Here is a 12122-nt window from a genome sequence, read left to right as displayed (position 1 = left end):
CGGTACTATTGCTCGACCGGCTATGGCGTCGGCCTGGGTTTGTAGTGCGGTTGTGGCATGGGCAGATTCCTTATCTACGGAAATTGACACCTTAGATAGGGATGCCATTCAAATGACCATAGAGCATATCAGAGATGCTGCCTTGTATATGAGGGATGCTCAGAGAGACGTTTGTTTATTAAGCTCCAGAATAAATGCTAGGTCTATTTCTGCTAGGCGGCTCTTGTGGACCCGACAGTGGACGGGAGATGCCGATTCAAAGCGGCATATGGAGTCCTTGCCTTACAAAGGGGTGGAGTTGTTTGGAGACGGCCTCTCGGATCTTGTCGCTATGGCTGGTAAGTCAAATTTCTTACCTTATGTCCCCCCGCAGCATACAAAAAAGGCACCTCATTATCAAATGCAGTCCTTTCGTTCCAATAAAAACAAGAAGGTACGTGGATCATCATTTGTTGCCAGAGGGAAAGGCAGGGGAAAAAAGCTGCACACTGCTAGTTCCCAAGAGCAGAAGTCCTCCCCTGCGTCTGCAAAGTCCACCGCATGACGCTGGAGCTTCCCGAGGGGAGGCAGATCTGGTGGGGGCTCGTCTTCGGTTTTTCAGCCACGTCTGGGTTCACTCGCAGGTGGATCCCTGGGCATTAGAGATTGTTTCTCAGGGATACAGGCTGGAATTCGAAGACTTGCCTCCTCGCCGATTTTTCAAATTTGCTGTGCCGGCTTCCCCGTCAGAGAGGGAGCTAGTGTTGGCAGCAATCCAAAAATTGTATACTCAACAGGTGATTGTCACAGTTCCTCATCTCTAGCAAGGAGAGGGATATTACTCAACCCTGTTTGTGGTCCCGAAACCGGACAGTTCGGTCAGACCCATTTTAAACCTGAAATCTCTGAACCTGTACTTGAAGAGGTTCAAGTTCAAAATGGAATCACTCAGGGCGGTCATCGCCAGCCTGGAGGGGGGGGATTGGATGGTGTCCCTGGACATAAAGGATGCTTACCTTCATGTTCCGATATTGCCCCCGCATCAGGCGTTCCTGAGATTAGCAGTGCAGGACTGTCACTACCAATTTCAGACGTTGCCGTTTGGGCTTTCCACGGCCCCGAGAATTTTCACCAAGGTAATGGCGGAAATGATGGTACTCCTGCGCAGGCAGGGGGTCACAATTATCCCATACTTGGACGATCTCCTCATAAAGGCGAGATCTCGGGAGAGGTTGCTGGACAGCGTGTCTCTGTCCATGAAGACGTTGCAGATACACGGCTGGATTCTCAATATACTGAAGTCCCAGCTAGTCCCTACAACGCGTCTGACCTTTTTGGGGCTGATTCTAGACACAGACCAGAAAAAGGTTTTTCTTCCAATCGAAAAGGTTCAGGAACTCATAGCCATGGTCAGGAACCTATTAAAACCAAAAAAGGTTTCAGTGCATCATTGCACGCGGGTCCTGGGGAAGATGGTGGCTTCCTACGAGGCCATCCCTTTCGGCAGGTTCCATGCGAGGACTTTTCAATGGGACCTCTTGGACAAGTGGTCCGGGTCCCATTTACAAATGCATCAAAGGATCACCCTGTCTCCCAGGACCAGGGTATCTCTCCTGTGGTGGCTGAACAGTGCTCACCTACTAGAAGGTCGCAGGTTCGGCATTCAGGACTGGGTCCTGGTGACCACGGACGCAAGCCTCCGAGGCTGGGGAGCAGTGACACTGGGAAGAAATTTCCAAGGTCTCTGGTCAAGCCTAGAGTCTTGTCTCCACATCAACGTCCTGGAGTTGAGGGCCATATACAACGCCCTGCGTCAAGCGGAGGAATTGCTTCGGAGAAAACCGGTTCTGATTCAGTCAGACAATGTCACGGCAGTGGCTCATATAAACCGCCAAGGCGGAACAAGGAGCAGAATGGCCATGGCAGAAGCGACCAGGATTCTACGCTGGGCGGAAGGCCATGTAAGCGCGCTATCAGCGGTGTTCATCCCGGGGGTGGACAACTGGGAGGCGGACTTCCTCAGCAGGCACGACCTGCATCCGGGAGAGTGGGGACTTCATCAAGAAGTCTTCGCACAGATCACGGATCGTTGGGGACTGCCTCAAATCGACATGATGGCATCCCGTCTCAACAAAAAGCTAAAGCGGTATTGCGCCAGGTCAAGGGACCCTCAGGCAGTAGCTGTGGACGCTCTGGTGACACCTTGGGTGTTCAGATCGGTCTATGTGTTTCCTCCTCTTCCTCTCATACCCAAGGTGTTGAGAATAATACGAAGAAGCAGGGTCAGAACAATCCTCATTGTTCCGGATTGGCCACGGAGGACTTGGTATCCGGAGCTACAAGAGTTGCTCGCAGGGGATCCGTGGCCTCTTCCTCTAAGGCAGGACCTGCTGCGGCAAAGGCCCTGTCTGTTCCAAGACTTACCGCTGCTGCGTTTGACGGCATGGCGGTTGAACGCCGGATCCTAGCGGAAAAAGGGATTCCGGAGGAAGTCATTCCTACCCTGATCAAGGCTAGGAAAGACGTGACGTTAAAACATTATCACCGTATATGGCGGAAATATGTTTCTTGGTGTGAGGCCAGAGCTGCTCCTACGGAGGAGTTCCGTTTGGGCCGTCTACTTCACTTCCTTCAAACAGGAGTGACTTTGGGCCTAAAATTAGGGTCCATAAAGGTCCAGATTTCGGCCTTATCCATTTTCTTTCAAAGAGAATTGGCCTCTATTCCTGAAGTACAGACCTTTGTGAAGGGGGTGCTGCATATGCAGCCTCCCTTTGTGCCTCCGGTGGCGCCTTGGGATCTTAACGTGGTGTTACGTTTCCTCAAGTCGCCGTGGAGTTGAAATACCTCACGTGGATAGTGGTCATGTTGTTGGCGTTCGCTTCGGCAAGACGTGTTTCTGAATTGGCGGCTTTATCACATAAAAGCCCATACTTGGTTTTTCACGTGGATAGGGCAGAGTTGAGGACTCGCCCTCCCTTTCTGCCAAAAGTGGTCTCATCTTTTCATGTGAACCAACCTATTGTCGTGCCTGTGGCTACACGGGACTTGGAGGATTCCGAGTCCCTGGATGTAGTCAGGGCTTTGAAGATTTATGTGACCAGAACGGCTAGAATCAGGAAGACTGAAGTTTTGTTCGTTCTGTATGCGGCCAACAAGGTTGGCGCTACTGCTTCAAAGCAGACTATTGCTCGCTGGATCTGTAACACGATTCAGCAGGCGCATTCTACGGCAGGATTGCCGTTACCGAAATCGGGTAAGGCCCACTCCACTAGGAAAGTGGGCTCTTCTTGGGCGGCTACCCGAGGGGTCTCGGCATTACAGTTGTGCCGAGCAGCTACTTGGTCTGGGACAAACACCTTTGCAAAGTTCTATAAGTTTGATACCCTGGCTGAGGAGGACCTCCTGCTTGCTCAATCGGTGCTGCAGAGTCATCCGCACTCTCCCGCCCGTTTGGGAGCTTTGGTATAATCCCCATGGTCCTTACGGAGTCCCCAGCATCCTCAAGGACGTTAGAGAAAATAAGATTTTACTTACCGGTAAATCTTTTTCTCGTAGTCCGTAGAGGATGCTGGGCGCCCGTCCCAAGTGCGGACTTCTTCTGCTAGACTTGTATATAGTTATTGCTTACATAAGGGTTATGTTGTAGTTTTTCGGTTGAACCGTGGCTATGTTGTTGTTCATACTGTTAACTGGGTAAGGTTATCACAAGTTATACGGTGTGATTGGTGTGGCTGGTATGGATCTCACCCTTAGATTTACAAAAATCCTTCCTCGTACTGTCCATCTCCTCTGGGCACAGTTTCCCTAACTGAGGTCTGGAGGAGGGGCCTAGAGGGAGGAGCCAGTGCACACCCAGAGTCCAAAGCTTTCTTAAAGTGCCCTATCTCCTGCGGAGCCCGTCTATTCCCCATGGTCCTTACGGAGTCCCAGCATCCTCTACGGACTACGAGAAATAGATTTACCGGTAAGTAAAATCTTATTATTTGCCAAACTTGTGATCTGTGATGGGTCGCAGCGACCATTGTATGCACAATTCATCGTTTGATGAATTGTGTGATTGTATTTTCTCATCTGATGTGCTACACATCAAATGGGACAATGTGACCTATGATGTGGTGTGTCAACATTAATCCTGTAACAATTTTTATTGTGTCCTAGTATGGCATTGTGCACATGGATACGATTTATCGTTGCATATCGTATTGGACGTCACAAGATTGCGGGTTGTTCAAGTTTATACCCAGCTTAACACTCTCATGGTTTTAACTTATCTCGAGTATCTACATTCTTAATAATTTCTTGCATTCAGCTTTTGCTTTTTAACTAAACTCATTACTTTTTCATGATGTACTAGGGAGGGATAAATGCAGCTTTGGGCAACATGGAGGAAGATGACTGGAGGTGGCACTTCTATGACACTGTGAAGGGCTCTGATTGGTTGGGTGATCAAGATGCTATCCACTACATGACCGAACAAGCGCCTGCTTCCGTTATTGAGGCAAGTACAAGTTCCAGCATCAGTGCATGCTAGTCTCAGTAGTTCTTCAGGTTCTGTAGTTAGATAGCTTACTAAGATATGTGACAGCTCTTAAAGATACGAGACAGCAACTGGACATATATTGTCTTGTGGAACAAAAACTGAATTATGTTTTGTGCATTTTATTTACTTATTTTAAGAGTGTGTTCAAAAGTGTTAAATAATAGTACTCTCTACAAATATGTACTTTATATTAATCTGGCACTTTACAGGGTGTCATAGTTTTATATTTTTGTTCCCTGTAGTGTGACATCGCCAAGACTGCACTGTGTAAAGAGCACCTCCATAATTACATTAACCACTTAACTGACGATTTACGTAGCCGAAAACCGCTCCGAAATTTTTTTTTACGAGTGAATTAGGTGAAGAACATGAATTTAACCCCATCCCAAATGATTTTAGTTTAAAAAAAAAAAAAAAGAATAAAAAAAAAAAGACAAAAATATATTTTTGGGGGATTTAAAAGAAAAAATAAATAACCCCCCAAACATCGATCGGGAACATCGTGACCATCGGAACATCGCGACCATCGCAGCTTTCATTTTGAAAGCCGGGACAGCCTGCAGGTATACAGGGTTGGTGTGGGGGTGGCTTGGGAGGGTTCATTTATACTCCCCAGCGGCTGCCATTGTCTGCAGCCGCTGGAGGGGGGAAATCCTGCCGTGCTGAGCGATCAGCAGTGATTGGCAGCACGGCAGACACAGTGGGAGAGTGCAGGGAGGCAGAGGAACCTTCCGGTCCCTCTGACAGCAGCAGCGGAGCGAGGTTTATCTTCCCTGCCGCTGCTAACACTCTCTATCTGACTGGTCGCATCCTGTGCGACCAGGTCAGATAGAGCACTTGCAGGCATGGTCGCATCTGATGCGACCATGCCAGGCAAGTGGTTAATAGTCATTAAAAATCACTTTTTTTTTTCTTTTTTTATGTTGAAATTTAAGGAAACTGCATAATTTTCAAACATTTTCTTGTCCCTATTACCATCGGTTTTATTGTCTCCATTATCCTTAGTTATAAGTACTAAAATGTTTTTACAGCGTAATCAAATTATTTCAATTTATCCTAGTCTGAGAAAAGACTTGCAAGCATTGATATGCTCAATCTCCGTTAGAATGCAGAGGAGCGATTATGCTACAGAAGAGCCTGGTTTTCTTCAGTATTTCTGTCTACAAAGATTTGTTGAAAAGGTGGCTGCATCTTGTTTGATGGTACCATCATAATAGGCTTGCATTTTTCCCTTTTTATCCAGGGGAAGGAGACTATGCTGCTCCTTATCCCCATTATCTGTTTGCCCTGACGATAGAACCATTGGTATGCTTCACTCTCACCCTGCCATGTGGGTCTTATGGTTAGTAGCAGATTAGATACTGTTGCCTTATATGCCAATTATCTTTTACTATTTTGGCAGACTATAGTAACACAAAGATTATTACAGCGTTTGAAGATTAATTGGGGGAAATCACATCCTCTAACTCCGGGGGCCCCTGCCCCACCTCTCCTGGAATAGATCTTTCCTTACAATGGATAGACTATTTCAAATATTTGGGAATCTGGATCAGGCGGGGTACATTGGTTTCCACAGGCAAACATCAGGGTGTAGAGATGGATTTTGATCCAGGCACCAACAGGCTAAAGCTTTCCCAGGATGCATTGGGGCCTCCTCTATAACCCCTCCTCCAGGCACTGTGAGCTCATTTTCGAGTTGGTGCCCTGCAGAGCAGGTCACTTAACGGGGGCTGTGCTGGGCAGCCCTGAAAAAGCGCTTACTTGAAGACTTCAAGGGCTGCCGGTTCCCGGGTACATGCGGCGGGGACGCTCTGGCATTGGGCACGCGGTCGCAGCGCTCTCCTGGTTTGCATGGCTGCTATGAAGGGAGGAGGTAAGAGAGTCCCCCAGGTGGGACCCGCCATTACATCGCGTTCCGATCGTGGTCTAGGGAGACGGGCTGCGACGCTGGTGTGAACACTGTCACCGAGCAGGGACCCCACTATATCCACCAGGGCATATGAGTACAGATCAGGTGTACTAATGCCCACTTTAATAAGACTTCATAGTACCTGGTGGTGAGGACCAGCAATAGGGTAGACGACGCTTGACCTGTAGCCCCTCCCCCGGCCCTTGGCGCCATCTACTGCTGGTGTTCCCGCCCTGGAGCTGCCTCACACTCTCTCCCTCACTCCCTGACTGAGATGCTGGGCGCTGTCTTCTATGCATAGCTGCGACTGGACTCTGGGACTGCAGGGCAAGGTCTCCCTTGTAAATCCGCCTGTACATCAGCACTGTGATTTTACAAACACTTAAGTATTCTACATTCCAATATAAAGACAGCGTTAGTTAAGAACAAGTGTACCTGTGCCAGAATATACGTACTACACTCCTCTGGAAAGACATCAGATAAGCCTTTTATATATTGTACGGGTCATTTTGTATATATTTGTTTTTTTTATATTAAAAACTTTATAAAAAGACATATTACACTATGAGCATCCTTCCCAAATGTTGGGAGCTTACTTTTAAGGTACCATGCTAACCTCTCTGGAGGTAGAAGAAGAGTCCCGCAAAGAATTGACTACACGCGAGAAGCCCAAGCCCTGAGGGTATTATACTTTTACTTGAGGCTGAGGGCACACTGTTTTGCTTAAATCTTTAACACATGGTGTGTTTTTGATCAATTCATGCATGGTTCTAAGTTCTAACCACATCGGTACGTTTTTAAGCACATTCACTGATGATATTGGCAATATTGCACTATTATTGTGCCTGTATTTGTTTTATGGTTCGTGCACTGGATCATTGGGAGAACCGGAAGATAGACATACGGAAAAACTTGTGTTACAAGCTAAAATCCCTGGTTGCTCCGGTACGCATATAATTTTATCATTTCACGTTTTGGAGTACTTCAACACAGAAGACGCTGGGTCCTACCGCTTGTTCTATTTTCTCTTGAACTTTGAAATAGAGTCTATCTTAGAGGACTCTTTTAGCAGCCCTCCTAGTGAAGAAGTGTTATAAATCACTAATTATTACTTTGTAACTTAATTTACCTTCTGCACATACATACAAGTCTTGTAACTTGGGTAGTAGCGCTAATTACACTTCTGTGTCTGTCTCTCTGTCTCTCTGTCTCTCTGTCTCTCTGTCTCTCTGTCTCTCTCTCTCTCTCTCTCTCTCTCTCTCTCTCTCTCTCTCTCTCTGTGCAGTTTTATGGTCTTACTAAAATAATTATCTGCATTGTCACTATGACTGTGTGTGCCTGTATCTGCTGTATGGATTTAACTTTCAGTGTATCCCAGCTTTGTCTTACTGTATTCTGTACCTTTAAAGGACTAGGTGCGTCTGGGTCACATATATAGTGCTTCACAGTATTTACCGATATAGTGTATTCTACTGTGTACTCGGTCACATAATACCTGATTTATTCGCTGGTGTTATGTACTGGGGACTCGGTCGCATAATACCGGACTCATATACTGGTGTTGTGTACTGTGTACGCGGTCACATACTAGGGAATTTATTTGCAGGTATTGTACTCTGTCTGGCTGTATCGTACTACTATTCTTTGTTGTTGCATAACTGAAAATGTCTAACACAAAGGGTGGTAAATCCGAGGACGCTCCTGCATCATGCAGCGCATGCGCCAAGGCTTCGCCTTAGGGGGAAGTTTTGTATGATGGTCTGTGTACTATGTGCCATACATCTACCAGTCAGTCCGCAGCTCCTGTAACCAATCAGGAGCCACCTTGGGAGGCGTTCTCAACTATGTTAAATACGCTTGAGACACGCCTTATGCCCCCTATGGGACCTCCTGTACCATTACAGTCACATCTTGTCCCTATTGTAAATCCACCTTGGGTGGATAATTTGTCTACCCAGTTGCAGCAATTGAATCAATCTTTGGTTAGACATAAGACTGCCCCAAGCCACTCTTGTGTCACGGGGTCATCAAAGCAGGCCACTTCTTCTTCACAATCCACTAATTTCTCAGAAGATTCTTCTGAAGAGGATGGGGAGCACACTGACACAGCTGCTTCTGACGAGGAATCTACAGCTCATGTTGATGTCCCTGACCTAGTGTTTGCTATTAAGCAGATCCTGCAAATATCAGATGAGGATTCCACTATGGTGTCTTAAAAAAAAAAAAAAAAAAACCTGATCAGTTGAAACGTCAGAAGGTAACTAAAACATTACCGCATTCTGACCATTTAGTGGACATACGACAAGAACCCTGGATTACTCCAGGAAAGATATTCTCCCTGTCTAAACGGATGATAGCTTGCTATCCTTTCCCTACAGAGTTGTGTAACAAGTGGGAAAATTCATCGCCGGTGGATTCCCATGTCACCCGTCTGGTGGTGTCATCTACTCTGCCTGTCACCACTGTCACTTCACTGAAGGAACCGACAGATAAGCGTGTGGAGGGATACCTGAAGTCTATTTACTCCCTTACAGGTTTTGTATATAGACCCACTATAGCAGCCTCCTGGGCTGTAAAAGGAATTGAAGTATGGGTTCAGGCATTAGAGGACGAGTTGCCCCAGGATACTGTATATCTGACAATGCCAGACAAGACCTGTCTCATATTACCACCACCGCCGCCTATTGCATTCAGGAGGTGTCCTCTGAGGTGGGTGTGTTGGCAGCCAAGGCGTCGACTACGTCCATCCTGGCTCGCCGTATTCTGTGGTTGAGGTCATGGAAGGTGGACCTGGACTCCAAAAAGACCTTGGAGGTTCTCCCGTTTAAGGGAGACATCTTATTTGGGGAAGACCTCCTCCAATAAAATTGTGGCTGATTTGGCGGCTGCTAAGACTGCCTTTCTCCCTAATACTACTCCTTCTGCACAGAAAGCATAAGGTACCACTTTTCGCTCCTTTCGGCCTCAAGGGAAAGCAAAGTTTCAGACTTACCCGAGACAATCTCGTGCTTCCAAAACCACAAAGCCCAAGGCAAAACAATCCTGGGCAGCCAGTCAGCCTGCTTCTAAACACGACAAGCCTGCTGCATGACAGGCCGGTCCTCCCCCTGGGGGACCCCAGGGTGGGAGGCTGACTTCTACGATTCACCCAGGTCTGGTTAAAGACCACCTCAGACGCATGGGTGCGAGAAATTGTCTCTCGCAGTTACGCAGTCTTTCAAGATACGTCCCCCTCACCAGTTTTGCACCACTGTTATCCCTTCGGATTCGTTAAAAGCGCATGCTCTTCAATTCTAGTACCGAAACCCAATGGGTCCTTCCGGCATATACTCAACCTCAAATTACTGAACAAGTTTGTGAGTGTCCAAGTTTTGTATGGAAACGCTGCGCTCAATTGTACTGGCCAAGGAACCCAGAGACCATATGGTATCCCTGGATATACAGGATGCTTACCTGCATATTCCTATTGCCATATCGCATCAGTAATATCTGCAGTTTGCTATTGGCAACCTACACTATCAGTTCCAGGCTCTGCTGTTTGGACTGGTCACGGCTCCTCGGATCTTCACCAAGATCATCTCCGTCACCAGAGAGTCAGGATCCTGCTGTATCTGGACGACTTGCTGATTCTGGCAGACTCCCACGATGTACTCCTCAGTCATCTGCAACTGACTGTAAACTTCCTCCAAGCCCACGGTTGGCTCATCAACTGGAAGAAGTCCTCGCTGGTCCCAGCTCAAAGCATTGTACACCTGGGGGCACTGCTGGACACGCACAACGGCTGTTTCTGTCTCCAGAGAAGGTCCTGAAGCTTCAGGATAGGATCAGATACTTCCTTACTCGCCCAAGAGTGTTGATACACTTGGCGATGCAGGTACTAGGCCTGATGGTGTCGACATTCGACATGGTAAGAGTATAGTCCATTTCATCCCCGCCCTCTGCAGAGGTTAGCTCTTGCCAAGTGGGATGGCCTGCCTCATCGGATCAGGTCTCACATGGTCTCCTTGACTCCGGAGGTTCATCTGTTGCCAACATGGTGGCTACAGGAGCAACAGTTGAGCAGGGGCTGTCCCTTCTGGATCCCCAACTGGGTCCTATTGACTACGGACGCCGGTCTGAGGGGTTGGGGCGCAGTGTTAGAGCAACACTCTTTCCAGGTTCGGTGGACCAGGTAAGAATCACTCCTCCTGAAACATTCTGGAATTACGGGCCGTGTTCAATGCTTTGTCTCTCGCCCTGCCTCTGATACAGAACAGGCCTGTTCAAGTACGGTCAGACAATGCCACCACGGTGGCATACATAAACTATCAAGGCGGCACTCGAAGTGGCATGGCAATGATGGAAGTGTCAAAAATCGTCCGTTGGGCAAAACGCCATCTGCCAGCAATATCTGCAGTGTTCATTCCGGGAGTCCTCAACTGGGAAGCGGATTTCCTCAATCGTCAGGACGTACACGCCAGGGAGTGGAGCCTTCATCAGGAAGTCTTTCAACTCCTAGTGGACAAGTGGGGCCTACCAGATGTAGACCTGATGGCGTCTCGACACAATCACAAAGTTTCAGTCTTCGGATCAAGAACCAGAGATCCTTAAGCAGTGTTCGTGGACGCACTGGAAATTCCATGGAACTTTCGGCTGCCCTACATGTTCCCTCCGGTGTCACTCCTTCCCAGGGTACTGCAGAAGTTCAAGCAAGAAGGTGAAATACTACTTCTAGTCGCTCCAGCATGGCCCAGACGCCATTGGTCCTCAGACCCACAGGGTCTATTGATAGAGCGCCCTCTTCTACATCCTCAACGCCCAGCCCTCCTCATTCATATCTCTGCCTTGTTGGGGTGGTTTCAGAGAAAAATTGCGTCTATTCCTGACGTTCATACTTTCACTCAGAGTGTTTTACGGATTCAGCCTCCCTATGTCCCTCCTGTGGCTCCATGGGATCTGTCTGTTGTCCTGAATGCCCTGCAAGAGTCTCCATTTGAACCTCTTGAGTCTGTGGACTTTTAATGGCTCACGGTCAAGGTCCTGATCATACTGGCTATTGCTTCTGCTAGGAGGGTGTCAGACCTAGGCGCTCTGTCCTGTCGTCCACTCTTTCTGGTATGTCACGGTGACCGGGCAGTTCTTAGAACTCGCCCTGGTTATTTGCCTAAGGTGGTGTCATCTTTACACCTTAACCAAGAGATTGTGGTTTCGGCCTTTATCTCTTCTGATTTGTCTTCCAAAGAGCGGTCTTTGGATGTGGTAAGGGCTCTCCGTATTTATGTTGAGAGGACTGCCTCTATCAGGAGGTCAGATACACTTTACTCTTATGTCCTAGAGGATGCTGGGGACTCCGTAAGGACAATGGGGTATAGACAGGCTCCGCAGGAGACGTGCACTATAAAGAACCTTTAGAATGGGTGTGCACTGGCTCCTCCCTCTATGCCCCTTCTCCAGACCTCGGTTAGATCCTGTGCCCAGAGGAGACTGGGTGCATTGCAGGGGAGCTCTCCTGAGTTTCTCTGTAAAAAGAAGTTTGTTAGGTTTTTTATTTTCAAGGAGCCCTGCTGGCAACAGGCTCCCTGCGTCGTGGGACTGAGGAGAGAGAAGCAGATCTACTTAAGTGATAGGCTCTGCTTCTTAGGCTACTGGACACCATTAGCTCCAGAGGGATCGGAACGCAGGTCTCACCCTACCCGTTCGTCCCAGAGCGCA

The 12122-nt window shown here is 48.0% G+C and overlaps 1 protein-coding gene across 1 annotated transcript in view; it reads left to right on the top strand.

Annotated features, from left to right (window-relative positions):
* SDHA (succinate dehydrogenase complex flavoprotein subunit A) overlaps positions 1-12122 on the top strand; it is a 294640-nt gene that overhangs the window by 13851 nt on the left and 268667 nt on the right. Inside the window, exon 4 of the mRNA XM_063922780.1 lies at positions 4337-4480. Coding sequence (XP_063778850.1) covers positions 4337-4480 — 144 coding nt within the window. The remainder of the gene's footprint in view (positions 1-4336; positions 4481-12122) is intronic.

The sequence above is a fragment of the Pseudophryne corroboree genome, chromosome 5, assembly GCF_028390025.1.
Source record: "Pseudophryne corroboree isolate aPseCor3 chromosome 5, aPseCor3.hap2, whole genome shotgun sequence".
In the NCBI taxonomy this organism is placed as follows: Eukaryota; Metazoa; Chordata; class Amphibia; order Anura; family Myobatrachidae; genus Pseudophryne; species Pseudophryne corroboree.
Note: the sequence above shows the minus strand (reverse complement) of the source record. Positions and strands in the feature narration are given on the sequence as shown.